The 25,680-nt window shown below is 43.1% G+C and overlaps 1 protein-coding gene across 4 annotated transcripts in view; it reads right to left on the bottom strand.

The window, feature by feature from the left end:
* Positions 1 to 771: 771 nt before the first annotated feature.
* The window catches only part of MAGI3 (membrane associated guanylate kinase, WW and PDZ domain containing 3), a 54,035-nt gene continuing 29,126 nt past the window's right edge, over positions 772 to 25,680 (bottom strand). For 2 of the 4 annotated variants that reach the window (XM_039695808.1, XM_039695810.1), the window contains exons 7-21: positions 25,361 to 25,418; positions 24,238 to 24,332; positions 23,454 to 23,642; positions 21,504 to 22,103; positions 20,449 to 20,480; positions 18,543 to 18,696; positions 17,943 to 18,034; positions 16,071 to 16,263; positions 15,180 to 15,365; positions 13,256 to 13,441; positions 9,717 to 9,810; positions 9,507 to 9,627; positions 8,851 to 8,994; positions 6,582 to 6,720; positions 772 to 4,823 (exon numbers count right to left, since the gene is read on the bottom strand). In XM_039695808.1, the coding sequence (XP_039551742.1) occupies positions 3,757 to 4,823; positions 6,582 to 6,720; positions 8,851 to 8,994; positions 9,507 to 9,627; positions 9,717 to 9,810; positions 13,256 to 13,441; positions 15,180 to 15,365; positions 16,071 to 16,263; positions 17,943 to 18,034; positions 18,543 to 18,696; positions 20,449 to 20,480; positions 21,504 to 22,103; positions 23,454 to 23,642; positions 24,238 to 24,332; positions 25,361 to 25,418 (3,350 nt within the window). In that variant the 3' untranslated portion in view covers positions 772 to 3,756. Of the gene's footprint in view, positions 4,824 to 5,232; positions 5,324 to 6,581; positions 6,721 to 8,850; positions 8,995 to 9,506; positions 9,628 to 9,716; positions 9,811 to 13,255; positions 13,442 to 15,179; positions 15,366 to 16,070; positions 16,264 to 17,942; positions 18,035 to 18,542; positions 18,697 to 20,448; positions 20,481 to 21,503; positions 22,104 to 23,453; positions 23,643 to 24,237; positions 24,333 to 25,360; positions 25,419 to 25,680 lie in introns of all 4 variants that reach the window. The other 2 variants (XM_039695811.1, XM_039695809.1) reach the window with 2 other exon arrangements.

The raw sequence follows: 25,680 nt of genomic DNA, 5'->3' as shown, positions 1-25,680 counted from the left end.
GGTGGGTTTTGTTTCTCAGGGAAAAGGGCCAGCCTTGGTGTTCAGGGGCAGTGGCTCTTAAGGACCCCTTCTGCCTCTCAGCTGCCCCCATGCTCCAACCCCCTCCCCTCAGCCCGCAGCCCACAGACGTTGTCCTTTCCTGTTTTGTTTGGGTGTTGTCCTGCTGCCAGGTCCGCGCTATCCCCCTCCCACAAGGTGCTGCAGAGAGTCCCAGGCGGGCGGTGGGGGAGTGAGGGACCGGCCAGGGCTGGTCCTGGCCGGGTTGGGGTGATGCGTGGAGTGAGCGATGGGGCAGGGCCCGGGCGGGCTGTGGTGAAGGGTGGAGTGAAGGGTGGGGCAGGGGTGGGCAGGGCTGGAAGTTCCAGTCGAGGTGTGGGGCTGGTAAGAGGACACTGCAAAAGAGGGCTGAGGGGAGGAGGTAAGGGTTAGAAGGGGGCACCCCATATCTCCCAGGCAAAAGCTACAGCAAAGCAAAATTCTGGTAAGCCTTGGAGTGCCAAACCCCTCCTGCAAACTCGCATCAGGAACCCGGCCTGCTAAGTTTTGTTGCATAGGGAAACGGGCCAGCGTCATGTTCAGGGGCCTAAACCCTACCCCTAAATCTAATCCTAAACCCTAACCGTAAATCTAATGCTAAACCCTAATCCTGACCATAACCGTAACTGTATTTAGGGTTAGGCAGAGAAGAACAGTAATGATATGAATAGTGTTACTCTCATTGGGGTCTCTAATTAGGGTGATATAAATAAAAATAAGAAAAATAATAGACTCTTGGGTGGTGTTAGGTTTATTCGTGTGCCAGACTTGCTCCTATACAAGATATTTGGTACCGGGGCATGGGTAGAAGCACCCTGAAATGCAGATTTAAACCCTTAAAATGCTGAAAAAGGGAAAGCTTCCTTCAAGTGAACCCCTTAAAATGGGGAAATGAGGCAGTTGCCTCCACTTAAACTGACACAATGGCAAATAAATAGATTATGCCCTTTAATTTAGTCCCCCAAAATATTAGACAAACAGGTGTTTGCTCACTTTAAATTTCTCATATGATGGAAAAAGGCAGGTTTCCCCTCTCAAGTCAAGCCCTTAAAAACCCCAACCCTAACCTTAACCCCTCACCCAACCCCAACTCTAACTCTCACCCTAATGGGGGGAGAATCCTAGCCCTAACCATAAGTGTAATGACAGAACATCAGTCCTAGACATGTCCACCAGACACCGGAGAAGAAAACCAGCACTATGGGCAGAATGGGAAAAAAAAGGAAATGTATAATTTCAATTTTTAAACAGATTTTCTGTGTATGTATCAGAAGTTTTCCTTACGCTTTATTGTTCTACAATATCCGGAATGCACTGGCTTCATCATGTCATCCCATGCCATGCACAGAAAAACTGGATTAATGGGGCTGAATCCTGGCAGCTAGCACTGAAACCAGTAGGAACTGGTGTGGAACATCAAGCACTAAAGCCATACAAGAGCTGCAGCAGGTACTAAATTATTTACAGCTATTTTCTATATGAGGAAAAGTTGTAAGATGCAAAAGGAGATTACAATTTTATATATAACCTATTGGACGAGTACTTCATCGCTGTACTTTTTTGACAGGACTTAATGATTTTTATACTGTCTTTGCTGAACATTTGTTTTTTGAATGGGGGATCAAGGACTTCTAATAATAAACTGCATTAATTTTCCAGAAGAGTTGTTTGTGGGTAAAACCTGCATCACACCCCTGAAAGCCAAGCAAGAACCTGGTTTAGACAATGCAGAATCAACAGGCCATGAACTGCAATTTGTTTTTAATATCTATATAAAAAATAATGAGCGATTTACAGGTCTCTCTCTAGTCAGAACCTCAGAAGTCTGTATAAAGGTGCTGTACAATATATAAACATTTACACCCAGTACATCCATACATTGCGTAGCATTCCAAAGCCACATGGCTAAGTTTGATGCAGGAAGTACAGATACAAGATCTATGGAAGGAGAAATCACACACAGGTAAGACAGTATCAGGTCACATGAACATATAGAAAAATAGAGAGGAGTTGATGGCAGGGAGATCATTTCAGTGGGGCTAATTCATCTGGAATTAAAGCACTGTATTTTTCACTGTACTCAGTGGTCAGGCTGAGTGCACACAGCTCAACATCAACCAACCTCTGGGGAAGAACACAGGGCAATATCTACACAGGCTACTTCAGAGTATTAAATATTTCACAGTCATATTCTACCCAGGGAGTATTTGTACGTGTTATGCTACACAGCAACCCTGGTGTCAGTGGCTCAGCTGGTATTGAGCAGGTGAGCACAGTTCAGAGCTGCTTTAAAGCCTTTTGAATTCCCAAGTCTTTGTTTAAAAGCCGTTTGAGCAGTCAGCTGTATTTGTGAAGAATTCCACTCAGAACTGCCTCACTGTGCTTTGTTAGCCTTCAAAAACATTTAATGTTTCAAAGCCAAAGTGAGATATTCACTTGCAAAGAGCAAATCATGTTTCTATTTTAAGTAACTAAAGCTCAATGATTTACTCTTCTTTCTCCAGCAAACTGGACCAAGGGCATCCTTTCACCACTTTTCTGCAGTCATTAAAAATCCCCGATGTCAGGAAATAATCACTAAAACTGTGAATAAAATAAACCACTTTCATTTCTGTTGTTCTTACAGCCATAGAACTGATGTGTCAGTAGGTTCTGGTGGTAACATCCCTCTTTAAAACATCTCTGCCAGCCTAAACCATAGATGGTGTGTCTCCGGTATCCTGTTTGTCATCAATGCTTCTTGGTCACACATGCATAGTAAATCGGGGAGAGTTCCAAAATATACAGGCAAGAACTTCACTGAAAAAGCTGTTCTGGTAGCTGAATCTGCCCTACAGTCAGTTCTTACCTCTACAGAGGGGAAAAAACCCCAATTCCTAACTAGCATTAAATAATCAAAGATGGGACTTCAGTATGAGCTCCACACCGAGGCTGAAGGTGTCATGGTGCCATGAGTGAAACCAAAGGAATTGTGTTATTTAAGAGAATCCAGAATTTTCTTTCCTCTCACAGATGTCTGCAACCCAAATCCCTGTGAATCAAGGAACTAAAGTGATTCTGCTGTGTCAGAAAAAGCAAAATTACAGAACTGCGTTAAATACCATATTTAGCTACAGGGTTTTGTATTAGGTATAAAAATTCCAGGAAACATATGAACTGAGCAGCATCAACAACTCATTTGCTGCCCTGGAACTGACAGAACCAACTCACCCGTGTTCTCCCTGACCCGGCAAGAACACATGAGTTTTCTGGTGTAAGCATGCAACCTGCTGTAGAGAAAACACCCACTTCAGCCCAAACCTGCCTTTCTCTGACTGGAATCCATGTGGGAAGGGTTAGATTGACTGGATACAGTCGACAGCTTGGCACAACAACAGGAAGTGAGTCAGGATCACATTGGCAATACAGGCGGTAAATAACTTTGTTCAGAGTTCACAATACTTGGGGAAGCTGCAGCAGTGCAACACTGCAGTGCAACATGCAGACATGGCCTGCAAAGGGACACGGGGACAGCAGCTCATGGAAGGGTTTCACTGAAGCAATCTGAAAGTCCTTCATGGAGCTTAGCTAATTCAAGAACAAATCAAATACTTTCCTCCCTCTAACCAGTTTCTGAGGGAAAAAAAAAAAGACAACTGTGTGAGAAAAACCAATGCTTTAAATTACCCTTATTGGAAAATTGATCAGAACATGTTCTAAAAACCAGTGTCTCTCAGTCAGTCACACCCCTTTTCCAGGCACCCCTGCTGCTGGGGTGCCCTTACAGCCACTTGGGACCCTCCACGGCCCAGGAGTTATCAATGTTTTCCTTACTGGAGAATTCCTCTCAGGTTGGGAAGTTCCATCTTTGGTTTCATTGGGCAGCTCCATGTGTCTCTCTCCATGGTGTCTGTTCAGCATAAGAGTTTCCTGTGTTTCTGCCCTCCTTTGTTTCTCCATTGAAAGCAGTGGGATACTGGAAAGGCTGGAGGTTTTGAATCTACTGGAACCTGTGTCTCCAGAGCTGGACTTGGTTAATAAATCATCCTCAGAGGCATTTCTCCTGGAGTCCCTAAAGGGAAGGTTATTCCCACCAAACACTGAGTAATGCTGGTCTGCAAAACACCCTTCTGTCTTTCCTGGGGTATTCTGCTTCATTCTTTCTTTCCTAGTGACTTCTGGTTTACCATTCCCACCTTTCAACTGCTCAACAGAACAGGATGTTTGGATCCTTCCCACTGCTTCTGTGCTTCCTGGCTGGCTGAGATGCCTTTGGGGACTTGCTGACCTTCCTCGATTTCCATGGGAAGACTCCTTTTTGTCACTATTCTTCATCCCTTTTCCTGTGGTTTTACTCTCACTCCTGGAACTGTCAGATTTATGTGAGAGATTGTTCTTCCCGGGATCCCCTTTCCTGGGGCTGTGGAATCCCATGTGAGGGTATCCTTGAGCAGCCCTTGTCTTTGCTGGACTGGCAGATCTGCCCCTTCTGGTCGCTGCTTCTGAACTACCTTTAGTGATTCCAAATGCAGGACTTGAGGGACATTCCCATCTGTTCTTTGTTCTCTGGGGAGAAGACTGAGGCTTCCTCTCACAAAGGTTTTCAGTTAAAGTGCTTATCTTATCAGGCACAGTGTTCTCTGCTTGTTCCAGTTCCTCAGGCAGCTGAACTCTAGTTAAAGCTTCTTCTGGTACTGCTAAATAACACACTTCAGATGGGGAAGCAGAATGGGAAGATGAAGATAATAACGGTGACTGTTCTTCATATATTACATTTGATGAAGCAGGATTGTAGGTATCCCAATCACCTAGAAGCAAATGTCAAGAGATTTGATTAAACACACAAAAAGTAATAACTTGCAAACTACTGAGTTCAATTCATAAAACATTATAGAGTAGCATACTTTCAAAGCTTTATTTAGCCAGCTTTCTGCATTGTGTTGTTCTACAACAACCCTGAGGATGTGATTTTGGAAAAAATATCTAGTGCTCAGAATGCTGCATCCCTGCAGGACTGACACAGTCTTTGAATCAAAACAATTTTAGGGCCTACACAGCAAAATTTCAAATTAAGAAGTCCCTGACCTACATTGTTTAATAAAACCTAACAAACTAGAACTGTTATGCCTAAAGAAATCTGAAACAGTGAAAAGTGGGGTTATTCATAGCTTTGCACTGTAAAAATAGGAAGCGATGAAACAAGACATGCAGATTTACCAAGTCTTTAAGGAAAAAACCAAGAAAAGCACTGAAAGCCCTTAATGTTGCTCAGGTTTCACGTAGGGACACAGACTGGAAGGAGCCAAACCTGAAGGAGGAAGAGAAAAAGCCCAGAAGTACATACCAAAAAAAAAAAAATTACAGAGTACAGCAAGCAAGATTTCAATCAGAAATGTGGGATTAACAGCAAGGCAAGAGGCCATAAACCCTTCCCCACTCCACCACTTCCTTCACCTCATCCCAGGCCCCACTCTAGACAGAGGGCTGGCCCGGACATGCTCCAGAGCTTCCCTCTTGTCTGATTCTGTTTCTCCCTCAAGCTCAGGGAATTTCTGTGACTGGCAGGGCCAGTAGTGATGCTCAGGACCCCTTTCTAGCTCCCCGGAGGAAAGAAACTGAGACATTTCTGAGCAGATTTTACCCTTGGAGTGAATGCCAGTAAGTGACTGAACACACAAATTGTTTGGTAGCTCAAACTGTGTGTTTGGGATTTTGAAAGGATAAGCTTGGGGTTGATCACTGACTGAAAAACACCTTATCAGAAAAAGTGACCCTACAATTTAGGAAGTTTAACCATCAGCACCTTGGTGTCAGCATCAGGGCTTAAAAAGACTAAAATGCATTTTCAGGAAATTATATGTTCTTTGCTTTAAAGTGGTGCTGCTGCCACTGCCACAAGTCTCTGATTTGCAGTCTTGGGACTGAGTCAGATGCAAAGCCATCAGTTCTGAACTTTGTGGCTCCTGCAAACATTCGCTTTGCTGTCCTTCCTGGTTTTTTGGGGGGTTTTGTTTTGGCCTACAAAGTTGTGGTTTCTTTTTGTAGACATAGCAATCACCTTGAATCAAACTGAATGCCTTTGGAGAGTAAAGTTGTCCCTTTCCTGCTTCCTGAAGTTTTGGCTTTGAAAAACAAAGCACTTAATAATTTAGAAGGCTAAAACCAGAAGTAAATATGTACAGAAACAAACTTTTAACAATACTGTAGCACAGAGAATTTTCATTTAAATTAAAAGGCAATCAGGGTTAATCAGCATATTTTTATAGAAAAACTTGATTAGCTTGGACAGAGCTGAGAAACTAATTAGAAATATGGAATAACTTCAGATTGTGCAATGCTCCTACGTACTGTCGTGTGTTAATCTTACCCCAAATATTCCTTGTACTTAAAAATAGATATTTTTCAATTTTTATATTTTAATTTTTATGTTTAATTCAATAATAAATGCACAGCTGTCATAAAGGCAACTGCCAACTCCTGCAGTGAACGAGTAGCAGAATCTCCTTATCCTACTTTACTTCCCTGCCTCGCGCCCTCAACACCAAAAAGCCCTTGAGACAACGTACTGTGATCTGGTATCAATCCAGTCCCTGGTCTCAGCAGCAGCATAACTTTATTTCCTCCAGCCTGAATCAGCTCAATGGCTCGTGTGTGAGTGATTCCTTGGGTAGGTTCTCCATTAATTTCCACTATTTGGTCACCAACCTGAGGAAAAAAGAGCGGCAGATTAGTCTTTGGGAATCCCTGACACTGTGAACTAGTTTTTAATTGAGAAAGAAAAAATAACAGACGCAGATGCTTCTGTTTTCCTTCTCGTGCTAAAATCCAGTGGGCATTAGTGACGCCCATTCCATGGATGACAAGCAGGATGTGACTCCAGGGTTGGGGGATTCAGACATGCATGGAGGTTGTCTGCTCAGGAAAAGATTCCAGACATCTTAACCATATTTTCAATTTATTTACAAGTGATAAGGCAGATACAGGATGTGCTTGAATACATTTTCATTGATTCTGGATCATGGTGTGGAGGGAGAACATGGATCAACCACATCACACTCGACTGAGGTCACCTTATCCAGGGGATATTCCCTACACCCACTGCCAAGCTGAACACGGCAAAAACGGGTTGGATGTAAGGAAAGGAATTGTTATTTCAGGCTGGGCAGATCAGTGGTGAGGTCTCAGAGCCAGACAGGTAATTTCAGCCAGCACTAACTTCCCTGGCTGCTGCAAAGGGGCTGGAATAGCATACGCCAAAAACAGCTCTCTTTTAGGCAAAATTGAGAAGGGAAATGAGAAAAAAAGGGAGCGTGAGCCTATCTGGCACTGCACACAGCAACCAACAGATGTCACTGGTGTGTAACATTAGCAGCTTTAGCTGCCTCTTCTGGCTGCCTCTTTAGCTGCCTCTTTAGGCTTCCTGGGCTTTGTTGAAGTCACTCTAACAAAGGAGGTCACTGCCAGCTCCTCATGGACAGGCTGGGACTGAGACACACCGGGACAGCTCAGCTAGCTGGATAAGAAGTTCCTCCTCACACTATTAAAGTATAACCAGAAAGAGACACCATATCCGGATGACAAGAAATGAAAAGTGTGAATAACCTCAGGCTGGGCGAGCTCGGCCCATCCGTGCTCTGGGCTGGGGACTTGGCACATGCCAGCACTGGGAGGGGCTTGGTGTGAAGGATGGGAAGATCAAAGATGTGGCTCTGCACAAGACACCCATCTTGTGCCTGAAAGCACTGTCCAAACACTCTTTGAGCTCTGGCAGCCTTGGGGTTGTGACCATTTCCTGGGTAGCCTGTTCCACTGCCAGACCACCCTCAGAGGGAAAACCTTTTCCCAATATCTAACATAACCCTCCCCTGACACAGTTCCAGCCATTACCCCAGGGCCTGCCATTGGTCCTGCCCCTCAGGAGGAAGCTGCAGACCCCGGTGAGGTCTGGCTCCCCTTCTCTGGGCTGAACAATTTTTTTGGTTGCTTTGCTCAAAAAGCAAAACCCTGGAGCTCAGTGTGACCTGAAGGAGGACTATGAGACAAAATATTAGCACTGAATGCTACACTCATGTTGTCTCTCAAACACATGGGGGAAAATGCTTATTACTGTAAAGAATACTAAGAATTCCACTTAATCCATTTAAGTCTCACAGCAAGTATATGTGCCAGCCCCATTCTGCAAATGCAGGAAAAAGCGAGGCAGAGCCACGTGCCAGCAACAGGGAAGCACAAGGACTGCAAAGGATGCCATCTCATGGGTACCCGGCTCACCTGGAGGCTTCAGCCTCTGAAAATCAACCCTGGGCAGTAGCCACAGAGTCTCGTTTACCATTGTTCCTTCTGTTGTACCCATGTACTTTGCTTTTACTACAATATTAGAGAGTGAATTCCTTACACAAAGCCAAGAATTAACATAGTATTTGGGAAAAAATCAGGATTGTATCTTCAGAAATGACATAGAAGAGCAGCAGCACAATGTACACATAAACATTCCTTAAAAATTAACTGACTTGGATAGTGATTCTCTTCCCAGCTCTCTGGTGCACTGTGTGCAATCTCTTGTTGGGGCTCCTAACATACCCACAAGTACCTGCTGCTCACACCCAGGGATGCTACTGCAATCCCAGCAAAGCGGACAATTCCTTTGGCACACAGCCAGAGCTGTTAATGGACTTCTCATCCAAAAGTCCATGGCCACAGGGACAGCTGGAAGAAGGGCAAAGGCCCAGATGCTGTTCTGGGACCTTGTGCTTGTGAAAATCTGAGTTTGTTGTCACTCTGGGTAAATTAATGTATCAACTGCATCAACAAATTGATTAGAGAAGCCAAACCTACGTGGACTCTCCCATCCTTGACTGCTGGCCCATCCTCAGCCAGACGGAGGATGAATAAGCCCATGTTGTATTCCTTTCCTCCTCGGAGGCTGAATCCAAACCCTCGAGGGCCCCTTTCCAACTCCACTGGGAAACAGCCAGCATTCTGTGCAGGAAGTCACAGGGGGGGAAAAGAAAAAAGAGAGATGAAGACCTGTAGGCAGATTTAACCTTCTGTTTTTCTAGAAAAATATCCCAATATTTCTATATTTTGAGCATTTACACAGCATTCATCCCAACTCTGGGGTGACTCAGGGTAATGGTTTTAATCTAAATCCAAACATTCAGAACATCTTTCCTTCTAAGTCTGAGATAGGCACAAAATTCTTGAAGAAACTTTGCCAAAGGGTCTGTAGTCACTCCATTACAAGCATTTTGTGTTTCTTTCATAGCTATAATGAGTGTTCAAATACCCAAAGGAGATAATCACATTTGAAACATGAGCAAAAACATTCTGTGAGACACTTCAGTATGTTTTTATACACAACTGTTCTACCTGTATCCAACAGGGAAATGTTTCAACATTCTACTTTTGAGAACTCTGTGGCAATGCCACTAGAGTGCCTTGATGGCTGAGTATTCCCTGTGTCTCCACACCCTCTGGATGGATTTTCATACCTGGGAATGACGACTGCCAACACCTGAAGCAGCATCCAGCTGTGCCATGTGCTTGTGCTCAGGCCAGGACAGGCGGTAACTATTAGAAACTTCTTTTCCAGCTTCACTTTCTGTAGCTCCCCTATGGAAAGGTGAAAGGACGTGGATATTGCCTTCACATTAATCCCTCTGGCCAAGCTTTTCCCACCATTCCCAGCCCCTTTTCCTAACCTGTCGGGGTTGATCGGTGCCAATCCCAGTGGTCGGTGCTGTGGGGCTGGGCTCTGCCTGGCCGAGTTTGTTCCTGACGGAGGACCACGTTGCTCTAGAATCCAAACAAAATCAACAGTCACGACTTCACAAATCTGCAGCCAGGACAATGGTCACCACCAGTGCTGGGGCTACTGCTCCCAAGGAACCGCAGCCACGACACCTTGAGCCGAGCTCATGTGGACACAACAGAGAGGATTTTCCAAGCCAGGGACACAACCACAGCTCAATAAATTCTTAGGAATTCTGTTCTTTATTTTTGTTCTTTTACTCTGCTTTTCCTCTGGAAATACCAGCACAATTGTATGGATCCTGATTTGAACAGAAGGGATTGCCTGATTGCGACTTGATAAATCCAGAGGGGATGAGGGCTGATCAGATCCATGAAATTTTTTCAGATATTCATTATCATAAGATTTTTTTAAGAGATGAAGAACAATGTCCATTTGAAAAAATACCCTTCTGTAAAGGTAAGTGAATGAGCATCTGCAGGAGAAATAGGGATTTAGACGTGAAGGCCCCACCAAATAAAGGGAGATTGCCAACTCATTTAAGGCACAACACTTTTCCATTGCCCAGCTCCAGGCAAGGTGAGGAACTGGTCTCTTGGGAGAAGGGGTTCACTGGCAGGCAATCAAGAGGAATGTTAAAGTCTTTTGCCTTCTTCCAAAAGCTAAGTAAAAAATAAGGTTTTGATAAAACCATTTAAAATAACTCCCTATTATTTTCCCCTCCAGGGAAAATACTGTTAGTGTGCACTTTACAAAAAATCCAGCGCATTTCTGGAAAAAGCCCTGTGTTTCAGGATACAAAAATTACACTCTCGCTTAAGAATAAAGAACCACAGTCTATGCAAAAAGCTGCCTCATAGCTGGAACCTGAATGGCAAGCAGTGGCCCAAGATGGACTTTTGTGCTGAAATATAAACTATTAACTCCTTTTCCCTGAAAGGGTTAAAACCCAATCATTCCCAGCACCAAAACTAGAGATGTTCCAGCCCCATTAGGTGCAGCACACCACTGCATTTCTTAATTAAGAACAAATGAATTCCACTAAAATACAAAAAGGTGCTCAAGAATGTTAAGGGAAGATAAATTTAAAGCATATTACACTGAATTTATCAGGTATGCGAGACCTCCCGAGCCCTCCGCACATCTGCTCGTTCTCATGACATGCCTTAAAGAGGTTTTTCTCTAGAGACAAAATGTCAACTTTTACTCCTGGTTTATCCTCAATTTTTAATTTAGAAGCATAGGCAAGAAAAACGCCATCTGTTTGTACAAATCCTGCAGCCCTCTCTGCAGCCTCGTCTTGTGTGTTCCCAGCTAATACGTGATAAAAGCTGACAGGCTCCTGCTTTTGTGAAAAATGTTAAAGAATCTGTTCTGGCGCATGAAGGGAATTCATTTATTCCCATGAAAAGCAAAGATCATAGGCCTGTGAAAGCCTGGGGGGAGGGAAGGGGACCAGGAACAGGTTTTGTTAGCACTCTCAGAGGACAAAGCTAGGGAACAGCAAACTCTATCAGGGTTTCTGCCTTGTGAGGCTCAACAGCTTCCAGCAAAAAGTGCATTTTGTGTTTTTGGAGCTGTATTCTGGATTTTCCTGGGTGTGAACCAACCCTGTGAGGCTTGGCTCTCTCCCTGAGTGCCTGAAGCCCCAGCTCGCCCACATCCATGCTGGATTCCCCCACTACGCAGGGCTCTACTGTGAGCTAAACTCTATTTCTTCAGCTACATTCAAGGAGAATTTCAAAGTGGAGATATATTCTCACTCCAGAATATATGGAACTCATGGAACCGGTTCTGCTTCTTTCTCCTTCACTGTCACAAAATTCTTTTCATCTCTAAACACACCAACTCCAGCTCCTCTGAGCCACAGATTTTTCCTGACTGATCTTTTCTCTGGTTTACCACCTGCTACTGAAGGGTTCTTTCCTCTCATTGTTGAGTCTCCCCAGGTTGTGTTTTTCTCTCTGTATTTTGGGTCCAAATCTGCAACTGACGCAGTGAGAAAGGTTTTTACACAAAGTCCATGTAAGGTCATACACAAATAATGGGTAGAAATATGATATTCAGAAAACTTATTTTGAAAACAAGTGGAAGGTGTCCCTCTCCATGGCAGCCCAATGGGCTTTCAGGTCCTTCCAACCCAAACCAGTCTGTATTTGATGACTAAAAGCTGCAGAGAAAACATATCTAATTCAACCAACTCAAACTTCAGTTGCTTTATAAACATCACCCACGGCAACTGCTTTTAAGTGTGTCCCTTCAAACTGGAATGAACCAGATTTGATAAAAATAAAAATCTTAATAGAAAAATAACAACTTATAGAGGTCTCTCCACTTCAAGCATTAACAAAAAAGAATATTAAGTCTTTGAAATTCTGTATTACAAGCTGAGATGGCATGTTAAATATTTGCAATAAATGTGAAATTAGAGAATCATCTGCTGACATTATTCACAGCCTGGCTCTAGGTATTTCTTATTTCAAAGGTGAAGACAGACAACTTTCTGACAAAATAATGATAGGGAGTTTAATTAAACCCGTAAGCAGCATTCAAGAAAATGCAGGGCAGGAAAACAGCTTTTCTCTCCAAATTACAGGATTGTATATATTTATACTTTTGTTTAGAAACAATACCACAGTGCATGCAGTGTTACATGGGAGTTGTCATTAAGTCACAGTCCCCAAAGACGGGACTTTGCAGTCCCCAGGACTCACTTTACTATTCAGGTGACACAGCACGTTTTGCAGGTGCAAGATTGGCAGGAAAACCCTGTCAAGGTTTTTTTCCCCATGTGGTGGGATGTGACTCTTTTGCAAAGGGGAGCTTTGGCAGACAGAACTGCAGCATGTTTCTGCCGCAGGGATGCAGCATTAGGGAATTTGTGTGTTTTAACATGGGAGAAAGCAAAAACTCATGGTTTATATTGAGAGATTTGGAAAGCAGGAGGCCCTGTGGCCTTAGAGCAGGGACAGAGCATCCTGGCAGCACTGGCCTCATTGGGTACAGAGCTCTGGCAGCACCTGCAGCAGCAGGAGCTGGGCCCCTGAGCTGGGGAGAGAAGATTTTCTCACTAAGCATGATCCTGTGGCCGCTGCAGCCCCCTGAGGGGTCATTTCTCTTTGGCTGGAGAATACAAGATCTAGACAGGATGTGTCCATGTTAGCAGCATTTTCTCTCTCTCACACATGAGACTTTCTCTCACTTTTCATTGCGTTGTTAATAATTTTAGCTCCTTTTTGGGTATAAGCACCTTGTTGTAGCAGCTCCTCTCTCTGTCCCACCTGCCTTCAGCTCTTCCAGAGCATACACATGAGCTTCCAACTTATTCAACTTCCAGGAGCTGATGATCCCCATGGGTCCCACTCAACTCAGGACAGTCTAAGATTTACTCTCCTTAATTTCCAAACATCTTCAAATGCTCCATTTAAGCCAATAAACTTCAGGAGTGATTAATACCCAACTTTGATAGTGTGGTAGCACCTTCCTTACCTTCCTCAGCCACCACTGTGAGGGTCACCACGTTGCCTGCATCCTTGATGAGCTGCACAATGCTGTCATGAGAGAGCTCCACAATGGACTGGCTGTTTACTGCTGAGATTCTATCACCCACCTTCAGCTTCCCACACTGGTCAGCTGGGCTTCCCTCGATAACCCGCCCGATCTTGTGAGGAATCACTAAGAAACAAGAACAGGCACAGCAACACCATAAGTATTCACAGAATTAAGGAATATCCTGAGTGGGAAGGGATCCACAAGGATGAAAATACAAATCCTGGCCCAGCACAGGGCAGTCTCAAGAATCTTACAATGTGCACATCAGATAAGCATCACATAGACCCAGAACTGCCAGTCACAGAATCACAAAATATGCCGAGTTGGAGGGACCCACAAGGATCATCAAGTCCTGGCACTGCAGAGGACATCCCAAAATCCAAACAAATCCCACCCTGTGCCTGAGGAGTGTTGTCCAAACACTGCTTTAGCTCTTGCAGCCTTGGGTCTGTGACCACTTCCTTGAGGAGCCTGTTCAGTGCCCCATCACCCTCTGGGGGAAGAACCTTTTCCTAATATTCAACCTAACTCTCCTCTGGCACAGCTCCAGCTGTTCCCTTGGTCCTGTCACTGGTCACCACAGAGCAGAGATCAGTGTTTGTCCCTCCTCTCCTCCTCCAAAGGGTGAAACTGCTTGTACAGGACAAACCAGCAAATAATGAAGAATGCTTCATTGTGAGTGAATGGAGACACTAACCCAACTGCATGGCCTTGTCACCTACAGAGTGCTGTGCATGAAGGAAAACATGGGAAGGAAATGGATCACATCTGCAAAGGAATGAGTGAGAATATGTGGCCCTGGAACGCACCAGAACAGTTGGTTTTACCATATATAATGTAGTTTTCCATTTCATGCATTGACCCTGACAGACAGTGTGGGCTCAGAGAGAGTTATGGACATCCACTGTAACACAGAGATTCGGATGCATGGGCAAACTCTTCTTACTTGCAAACAAAAATTAACCCTTAAACACACTTCAAAAATATATCAAACTTCTGCTGGGGACTGATTCAGAGAGGTGAGGACCTGAGAAGAGAGCCTGTGCAAGGCCAGCAAGGTGCTGCATCAGCTCTGCACAGACTGGACTGCTTTTCCTGGTCTCTGAGATGAATATGCACTTGTAATAATTGTCTCAAATTTCCTCCAGCTCTCCAGGCCTGGTTCCTTCAGTTCACCCCAGAGTGACACTGTGCCCGGCACAGACTCCTCCAGAAACCAAAGCTATGGGGCCAGAATGGACAGACTGGAGAATAGAAGAAATGTTATGAGAAGTAGAAGGAAAAAAGACCAATTTTAGTTCTTTCCCCAAAGACGAGCACAGAGGCAGAACTAGAGACAACTATTCCTGAGCCGTGTCCGTATCTCACAACTGCAATACCAGACCAGACTACTTTTTCATGTTGATGATCTTTCTAGACAAACACACTCAAAGACAGTTCATTGTTTTCCACCAAACACTGTACACTCTACTTCCTCAGACCCCCAAAATAAGAATTTTTACCTGATTAGGTAATATAAAGCAAAGGTTAAACTATGCTTCCATGAAAATGCCAATGAATTAATGCAACATCACTACAGCCTGACAAGTATCTGCATCCTAAATGCTGCCCTGGGACAAGTGCACACTCTTGGGTATGGGTGGTTTGAGATATAAATTCCCTTTTCCCCATTTATGTCACAGCTGGGTGAACAAGAGCATAAATATGAAGAAAGACAGACCAACACTCAACTGGCTGGGCTGTGCCAGTGTGCGTGAAAGCTGACTATGAGGGAAATGTCAGCACTGCACGGGAAGAGATATCTGTGGAGAAGCCCCAGTGAGGTTAGGCAGAGGCAGAGCCACCAGGACATGGCACTTACCCCCTGGAGGAGGTTTGTTCTTGGAGGTGAGAATGACGAAGCCAAATCCTTCATTCTCTTTCCGTTGCAGACGGACATCGTAGACCTCTGGGCATGGTTGGTTGGCAAAGTCGACACGGCTCAGCCGAGGAGAGCTGTTCTGTGTCAGGACAGGTTGTGGCTCCTCCTCCTCTGCTTGCTTTTCCCCTTGCAGGGAATAGACAAACAACAAATAAGAAACAAATCACACAAAGCAACTTCAGCATAACCATGAAGCTCAGCTGTCAGTACCAGCACGAGGTGGCAACAGCAGCTGCTAATGAGAGCAGGGGGCCCTTGTCAGCTGTAAATCCCACACCAGCTTTGTCATTCATGGAGTCAAAAACTAATCTCCTGTAAAGTGTTTATTTGGACACTGATCTAAAACTGCAGCATCTCAAGATCTTGCTCTGAAACAGCTCTCATTTGAATACAGTTCATCTTCCTACACACTAACGCTGAAAGACTTGAGAATACAGCATATGGAAGGTGTCCCTGCCCATGGCAGGGCATGGGACAAAATGAGCTTTAAGGTGCCTTCCAACCCAAACCGTTCTGGGATGTTGAGAAAACAGACTGCATTATAATGCAATTTCCATAGCACTAATGGCTGTTCTAACTACTACCTGCAAAAAAGTTTGAAGAAACCACCCTTGCATCGTAATTTTCAGAGCCTTACCTGTGTGAGCAGTGCAAGCTAGTGAGCAACAGAGTCTAAGCCTATTAAATTCTGCTTTTCTCCATTTAAGAGTTATAGCTGACCCTCCTCAATCTCAGGCTGCTCAGCCCCAGTGCAGTAATTAAGTTCTAGAGCAGCTTCAGCAGACTTGATTACAAGCCATAAGTGCTCTTTCTAGGCAAGCAGATACCTACCACTGAAGAAGATCTTCCTCCGGACAGTGAGCAGCACCTGCCCATTCCGAGCGGCACTGGTCATTAAATCCAGAACTTGCTTGTGTGACTTCCCTTTCACAGGGACTCCATCAATGCACATCAGCTCATCTGCTGCACGCAGCCTCCCGTCCTTTTCCGCTGCTCCCAATGGGATTATGGCTCCGATATAAATCTGTGAGCAGAGTCCAGGAGTTTGAAAGGGAACGTGAGTTGATCAGAACACACAGTGGTTGGAATCCAGGTGAAACTGTGCAGAAGAGGTCTTTTGGGGAAGACTCTTAAAGACTACCTCACTGTCCAGCTCTAGCAGAAATGCAGCCAGCAATTGTACTCTGCACAAGCTGATCTAGTGGAGACAATCCGGAGTTTCAAAGCATCCACTAAATACTTCAAAAATCTTTAATCTATACTTTTGTCAGTTCCTCTCTCTTGGGCATGTTTTCCAGTTTATTAGAAAGCTCAGTTTTTTAAATGAGCACACACCATGTACTTACCATATATATAATTTCCTAGACATTTATGACACAAAAACCTCTGACGTTCATTCTATTTTTATTTTTTTTACCAAGACTGAGGAAGAATTACTGGGGAAGAAATAAAAGCTTTTGAACAAACTCAAGTTTATTTCTGAAAAGTTGCTTATAAACAGTTCCACATTTCAAGATGCTTCAGCTCTCAGCTTTTGGTAATTAGATAATGAATTCAAATATCAACAGTTCTGCCTATCCCCCACCTCAAAAAGTGCTACTAAATATAATACAGAGAAGAACACGACACTCAATTTCACATGCTACAATCACTTTAAACTAAATTGAAGATTAAGGGTAACCACAGCTAGTACTGCTGGAGGTTAAGAATGGTGGGCAGTTCATCAGTACAGAGCACTCAAGACATCAGCTCCACACTTCCTAACAGCTGTGGGTGTTATGGAAACCAAACACCACAAATGCTATAAAGTGCAACAGAAGTAACATTCTCTGGGTTTGCTCTTTACTTTAAATGCATGTTAGTGAGGGAGGAAGAAAAAAAAAAAAGACTAGCACTGGATCACAGCTGGGAATGGTAAAACTGAACTCCTTCACTGTAATCATAAAACAATCTATGCAGATCTATTCCGAAAGCTTTTTCTCTCCAGTTAAACAGCTTAAAGAAAGGTTCCTGATATATAGTACAAGTCTTAGAGCTTCTTCCCAAAGAGAAATGTATGCATGTTTGAAAATAGAGCAGAGTCTCATAAAACCTGCCCTTGGAGAACAGACCATCCAGGGGTGTCTGCTCTGGCATTTGCCCAACACCGCCTCTAACACAATGCATGCTTAAAAATCCAGTGAGAGAAGCAGGGAATAAACGGGGTGTGTCACTATCTCAAACCTCGTTTCACTGGGCTGAAAGGAAAGGAACAGCCTAATGAAATTTTGACTGGAGGAGCAACTGCTTCCTTCCACTCAGCTGCTTCCCAGGATGCGCTGCTGTGCACAGCTCACCAGTGACTGATCACCACTGGGATCAGGTGACAATGGACAAAGGCTGGGGACCAGCATGGCCCTTCCAAGGGCTCCGAGACACAGCAAGAGCTGTAGAAACACCACCACTGTCCTTGGCCCGACAAAAAATGTGGCCAAGGATGGGCTCGGTAGTGGGAAGGGCACAGAACCTTGGAGACTGGAGTCCATGAAGAGGGGAAAAAATAAAGGTAATGGGGACAAATTCCTGATCTCTGAAAGGCAGGTAGCACATTGATCAATTTTGCCATCACTGAACTGCCTGGATGGGATTATGGGAAATGAGGATAACAGAGTAGGATCATTCCAACAGCAATACTATGAGATAACTGTGAGCAGTTTCACTTACAGGCTGATCTGGTCCGTCTCCACCAAGCACCCGGAAACCAAAGCCTGACTCTTGTTTTCTCAGGAAAACATCTAAATCTCTTGTGTTTGGAGCTAAGAAAAAAAAACAGTATTTCAAAATATGCAAGGAACTATCTTGGATTATTGAGGGATTCTTGAAGGCTTATGCTTTGGTGGTACACTCTTGAGTCTTCAAGTGACAAAACACAGTAATCAGAAATACAGTGATAGCCTCTTTTCAAAATGGTATCATTAATTTTCAAAGCAGAAATCTCAACTTCATCTGTGCAGCAGACCAGGATAAAAGCCACTCTGTAACACAACTCAGAACTACTTTTATAAGCAGGTTTGCTGCAGTTTACTTCAGAACCATCCTTGACATTATTTCTGCAATTAATTGTTTTACTGAAAATACGGTTGAAACATACTTTATTTTTTTTAATTTTTCTGACAGCTGTTTGAATTATGCATTACTTGAAATGTTTTATCCACAGCAAGTTAACAAACTTAGCAACAAAGTCCCAGTAGTCTTACTGCACATGCAACAAAAGAAAAATTCCTTCATAACTGAGTATTTTCAAGTTGAAGATGATGTACTTACGTTTGTCCTCATAAATTGTCTTAGACTTCAGGTATACTTCAGACGGGTCCAGTTTTGGAGAGCCTGGTCGCACAGCAGAGGGTGGGAAGGGCATCGGCTGCGGAATGGTATCACTGACAGCTTCCAAACTCCCAGAACTGTCCTGCTTGTCCTTCTGAAACAGCCCACAAATAAAAAAAACCACATTATATAAAGGCATGACTACACTTTTGGGTGCAAAGACAATGAACACCATGCAGAAGAAAGACATAGGAAGAAAGGAACAAAATTACAGCTTTTCCAGTGGATATGTCTGACCAGAGTACTAAAGTCTTTCTCACTGGTACATGAATTTCTACTGGAGACTAGGCTTGGAAAGAGTTTGAAGTGACTGATGCTCAGAGAGGAGTGAAGATGGGCAGATGCTGACAGTTACCAACACATGGGATGAAGTGGGGCATAAAGGACCAATCACATTTGGAGAAGACACCGAATCCTTGTCAGGGTCCTGCCAGGCTCTGGACCACAATCCAGCACCATAGGCACACACACTGCTCCACAGGCACTGCCTCCTGTCCTCTGCCAGGCTCCTCTCCACAAGCACCAGAGGTGCTCCCAGCATGAGCTGTTTGCTGGAACAATATACATATGGGGCAGGAGGACACACCTGGGTAGTGTGAGGTATTAACAACTTGCTATTTGCCTTTTCATGATCTGACAGCTGCAACACTCTTGTTCATGAGGCAAGGACACCAAACATCCTTGTGGTCCCTCATCTACATCCCCAATCAATTATGCAACAAAATAACTCTAAACATTTCTTCTGGGCTGCAACCCAGCCTGGAAAACTGGCACATGGCAGTGCATGCTAAACCACAGCAGGAGCAGAACAGACGTACATCTGCCCTTTCACCAAGAGCAGAAGAAACTGCCCGGAGCCATTCAGCAGTCTGACACTTCTTGTATGTTTATAAACACAAGAACTTGCCCTTTTAAAGTTAATTATTTTGCCACGCTGCTTAATGCCACTGAGCATCGAGCACTCAGTGGGCTGTTGCTGCTGTATATGTGCTGGAACAGAATGCCAGTCCCCAAGTCTAAACTATTTTTAGCACATTGCCCTGGGGTCCATGCTGACAGGGCCAGGGCCCTCCAACTGCAGGGATTTCTGCTCTGATTTATTCAGTGCAGGCAGGTGGATGCTTGCAAGGAATTGAATCTGAAGATCTTACTGAGCACAGTCATCTTTGAGCATGCTGAACATGTGTGCTTGTGTCATTCCACTGCTGGGATACAACTAAGGTTGCACTCAAACAGCAGGATAAAGATAGAAAGAGAAGTTACAGCTGTGTTCTGATAATGGGGTTTTCATAAATTGCCCCGATATGTTCTGTACAATAAGCAATTTTAAAGAAGTATCTGTGTTCGATCAGCCTAATTTACAACAGAAACCTCCAGAATAAACATAAGCATTAATATCAGCATTATTAAATCAGAGGTTGTTCTATAAAGACCAAGGATTCTTTACTGAGCTAATATATATTAAAGATGCCCTGACACATCAAACTTCCAAGAGCAATGAGTATTGAGCTAGGAACGTACAGCTCCATAAAGACTTGCTGAAAATATGGATCCAAAGATAAGCATTTCCAGAAGGGAGCACTAACCAGCCCATTAATTCTATGCGAGGATTGAGAAGAATCAAAGGATCATAAACTTCCTTTAGGAATTAAAAAAAGAGATGCCATATTTTGTTTCCCTTTTAATGGGTACTCTTAACAGCAGGTACTTTGACAAAGAATTTATGCCTACCAAGTAGATGTGGTTTTGCTAAACCATCTTGCAGGTTATCACAGGGACTAAAATCCAGAGGAAATGAGATTACAAAGCAGGTCAGAAACAAGTTAAATACATCACCAATACTCACTCCTTTGGCAGCTTTAGTAGGGGAGGGTGGACCTGAAGAAAATAGAAAGTAGCTTTAACAGCAGGTTACAAGAAGTTTCAACAACATTTCACCAATATAACTCAGCTGCCTCTGGGGTAAAAATAACAGCAGCTGATTCACAGTGCTTTTAAATGGCAAAGTGACCAAAACCATCACTTTAGCGAAGTCTCAATTAGAACTGAAAGCTGTACAACAATGAAAAATATCTATTTCTCTTTCTTCTAGAAGCTGGTCAACCAAGTCACCCCTCAGTTCATAGGATAAGGAGACTCATGAATTTGTCTGAAGGAATTTCACTTGCCACAAAGAACCTAATTATTTCCTTAGCTGACTAAGGAATAGTAGTATTTACACAGAAAAAGATCCAGAGATTTTTTGCAAATGCCAGTGGCTGAAGTCAGCATTACAATAAAGCCTGAAGGGACACTGAGCAGCCACAAGCTGCCTCATAATCCATTCAGATTCAGCTTCCTTTGAAAGACACACACTATCTACTACAGTTTTTGGGGAGAAGATGCATTCTGGTCTGTGACTGACCATCAAGGAAGAGGTGTGAAGATGCAAAGGAAAAACCTGAATTTTTTCTGCTATTCCCAGTGATCAGCCCCACCTCTTTGCTAATGCTTCTTCCCATCTCCTGCAATCCCCTGTTCACTACAGACACAGTTACTAGAATATATTTGGAGAACCCCACAAAACTCAGTCCATCATATGCTTTGCATTATACTGGAGACCACGTGTTTGCTTTAGCACTCCCCGGAGACTTGGAAGAGACAGAGCATAAACATGTCACCATATAATTGTTGAGGAAAAAAAAAACCTGAAGAAAAACCTAACTAAAACTTCGAACAAAACCCCAGCAACATGCTCTCACCCTAAATGGTCAGGGGTATAAATCAAACTTAGAACATAATGGCTCAGAGATATAATGAACTGCTGCTTAGCTGTCAAAACTGGACACTATTTAGATATTAGACTAAAATAGGACTTTTAAAAGCTTATAACCTATATGACAACTGCAATTTTGTCTGTACCTCCTCTTAAGATAAGCAGGGGCACCTCCGCTCCTACTGGAAACTGCTTGAGCACCTCCACCACCTGCAAGTGGGTCAAGTTCTGCACATTCTGATGGCAAATCTCCTTGATGACATCCCCTTTCTGCAGGCCTTGGCACCACTGGCTGTCCAAAATCATCTTCACCTTCTGGCCTGTGGGACTGTCTGCAATGGCAAACCCAAAGCCTTTAGGGCCTTTGACCAGAGGGATGGTGACCAGCTCTGGCTGAGAGCCTCCTGAGGAGGCAAAGGAGACCCTCTGCTCTGCTGAATCCACAGAAGGGCCGTTCAGGCGACCGTTGACCAACACTTTCCCATTCTGGTCCAACACAACTGTTGCTGCTACTAAATCTTGGCTGGACACGGAAGCATCTCCCTTGGCCACCGGTGGGCCATTAATGACAGGCGTGGCTGTCATGATATCCACCACGGGGTCTTCATTGTCATCAGGAAGAGGGTACCCACGACACAAAGTCATGTTCACATACTGATTGATGGGAATGAGCTGAAACATCTGGACAACATCTGCATGGGTATGGCCAAGGACACAGCTTCCATTTATGTCCACGATGACGTCGCCTGTTACAAAAGAAATTTTGACAGTGTCAAAAACAGAAGCAAAACCTTCAACAAAAGCCTACCTTGAAGAAATCACAGTGCTGTCTTCAAATTAATAACTAGTGTCTGAGATATTACCTCATGTCTAATATTGCCAAAAAGCATAAAGGATTTCCTCTTTGCATTTATTCTATTTCATCTCAGGACACAGTGCACTAAATATATAAAGTTTAATCTGCAGCAGATTTAAAAAATGATACTGTACAGTCATGGGAGATGAAGCAGAGCACGCACACTACAGCAAGCAGATGTCTTCTACTTTAATTCATATTGCAGAGCATCCTAAACCCAATGCAGAATAAATCGGATTTTTTTGGCCCCGTGTGTATTTTAGGACTGGCTGAACTTAAGCTAGGATTGTGCACACACACGTGCTCCATACTCTTACAGCTGCCACATGTGGCTGCGAATACATTTCCAAAATGAAATTATGTGGGCTTCAGATCCCAAAACCTTGTTCTGTGTTTTCATAATTTTGATTGAAACTTTGCATGTGATTTACAATATGTCCTGCAAACTGTCCTATCCCTTTAATGCCCAGGCATCAGTAAAACAGGATCTCTCTTATTCCATGAACTACAATCGGAATAGCTGCACATCTTTTTATTCCAACAGTTCTGCAGGATTGTTTTCATTTTTGCAGAGGTGGAAAATGAACCACATACAAACAAGTTCAAACAATACATCAGCAACAAAACAGGAAATTGTTCCATTTTGTAAGTAAAATACTATTTATCATTCAAAGTATGAATTCTTTTACCCATTTGAAGAGTTTGTGTTATACGTAAAGAAGCATTTTGCCCTTTCTAATATGCAAACCAGATGTTATGGTAAGGTTATAGGTAACTTAATTACACATGTAATAACTATGAAAAAATATGCAAGTCTTCATGGGTTGCTCATCCCTCTTCTCTCCTCACTTGTCCAGCTCACACAACTTTGCTTCCTCATTCCTGTGGGTTTTAATAATCGGTGTCATGGTTTTGGTAGGAACAAGGCAAAACAGACCAGGATTCAAACAGTATTTTTACGTCACTTACAGAGAGGAAAACCATTCTATGAATAAACATGAAGACAAGTGTCTTTGCTAAAGCAGAAGTACTGAAGCCTTCAGAAGGGCCCTTAAAGTCAATTTTCATCTAGAATGCTGCATCTTTTCCTTTTCAGCCACTGCTCTGCACAGATCTTTCACAAATATGAAAATATTTTATTTAGTGAGGATGTGGATGGAGTCGTCCAACCTCCTGTGCCTCAAAGCCATGTTCTCCAAAGTATCCCAGGAAACGGAAGTTTACAGAAATAACACTTGACCTGGAGCAATTCTTCCATCTTGTGCAGCGGGTCCATCTTTTAACACATTCTTCACCTGGAGAAATTCATCAGGCCTGTCCCCTCCGATGATTGTGAAGCCGAATCCCATGGTACTTTTTTTCAGGGATGTCCTTATAAGTGCTCCAGTAAGCTGGGATGGATCTTGAGTGAAGACAGACCTCCCTGGCCCTTTGGAATTATGGAATACAGAGTCAGGAGGGCAGGAAACCAGGGTTAATTCTGGTAAGTTTTTTGTTTATTTTTAAGGTGTCACAAAGGTTAATGATTTGTTTATTGTTGCTCAGCTTCTGAAGCAGTCTTAAAGGATAAACAAACAGACAGGATAGTGCTACACTCATTTTCCAGCTGAGTTCAGTGAATGGAAAAGAGTTTTTCTGAACAGGTTGCAACAGAGCTGTATGCAAACCTCCCACCTTAAATTCCCAATTTTTATCCTTGAATACCAAGCTTAAAGTAGATCAAAAGCATAAGTGGAGCTTTACCTGCACTTCCGGATGGCTCTTCTAACCCTCCATATATTCCAAAGCTGTTTATGACAACCAGCTTCAGAACAACCAAAATTATTTAAAAGCAGTCTTAGTGCCTCCGTTAAATTTTAACATGAAAAAATCCCTCAAAAAATCCAAAAAATAGTGGAGGGTAACACTGTAATGGCTAACACAAATACAAGGCTGATGCACTCATGAATTCCAGAACTGGATTTTTACAAAGCATACTTGCAGATAAAGATATATGTGACAAAGAATACAATATTCAGTGATACCTGATTTGGAAGGGCCAGCATCAGTCTGTCCTAGCTGCTTTTTCCTTTTGGCTTCCAATACTGGATTTTCAAACTGAGTTTTCTGGTTAATATGACTGCAGGCATACAAAAGGTAGATCAGGATTTCAACAGCAAACATTCTGACCACCTCCCAAAAAAGACAACCCCAAAAAATACATCTACAAACACTATTTTTTATTATGTCAGATGAATGCTCTGGAAAAATGAACAAAAAACCTCTCATAATCAATACTGAAAGTATGTTCATTCTTTCAGCAGCTTACTTACTTTGAGGCAAATCAAATTTTACTTCCTTTAATCACCAGGCAGAGTTGATCTGAGCAAACCTGCTTTTTCTCTTGACCCTTCTACCTATACTGTTTACAGACTCAGGCATCAACTTTTCCCTAACAGATGACAGAGAAATACAGCATATGAGGGGAAAACCAACACATTTGAGCATAATTCAAATACCTTGGTTGTGCTAAGTGAAAAATGTTTGCTTGTTCTCTGAAGCTACATTTTCAACTCTACCATTTTTCTTCTCCATGGTTAAGGAGAGATTTAATTTCCTCTGGCCTGAAGGAGATTCAAAAGAGCTCCTGTGGCAGTTTAGTGGTTATTGACTTGGCTCTTTGAAGACAGCAATGATCTACAAGTTATTTTTATTCTTTTAAAGTTATCAGATGCCATTCTTAAGTCAAGTGACTCTGTTTTTGTTAAGCTAAGAAAATGACATCAGCTCATTTCCATCTATAAGTTATTTTGGTTGCAACTTGCTTTCCTTCCCCAAATGAAAAACAGTCCTTAAGTCCTTAAGTCTGTGGATTTTCCCACGTGCCAGTGCTACCAGAAGTTTGTGCCATGAGTTTGTGACCCCAGAGCTGTTTTTCCTGCATACATTTAATAGTTTCACAGAATCACAGAATGTTTTGGACTGGAAGGAACCTGAAAGCCCATCCAGTTCCACCCCCTGCCATGAGCATGGATACTAGACTAGGTTGCTCCTAGCCCTGTCCAACCTGGCCTTTCACTGCATTACAATCTCTGCTTACTGGGGATCAAGGACTTCAGAATTTCATGCTCAATTTTTATGTATGCCAAATCAATAATTAGCACTTACTCAACATAATATGTCCCATATTGAGGGTCTTCTATTTTCTCCCATCCATAAGGAAGTTCTGCAATCAGAAAGACCGAATTCTCCGTAACAAGGGAAAACTATCCACAAATATCAGTTTTTATTAAAGAACACGTATGCTCATGAAATATATGAAGAAAATACAGGTCCCATTTTCTCCCCTGATGAAAGGTAAAAGCCTGTTCCAGGGAATCTGAAGCCCTGCAATTCTTACTTTTTCTTGCACTAAATGATGAGCCTTGTATTCAATGAAATCACACCACTTTAAACATATAAGAAACGTCAAGACCTGTTTGTACTGA

This window comes from Passer montanus, unplaced genomic scaffold, assembly GCF_014805655.1.
Source record: "Passer montanus isolate IOZ18808 unplaced genomic scaffold, ASM1480565v1 scaffold93, whole genome shotgun sequence".
NCBI lineage: Eukaryota > Metazoa > Chordata > Aves > Passeriformes > Passeridae > Passer > Passer montanus.
This window is presented reverse-complemented; position numbering and strand designations above follow the sequence as displayed.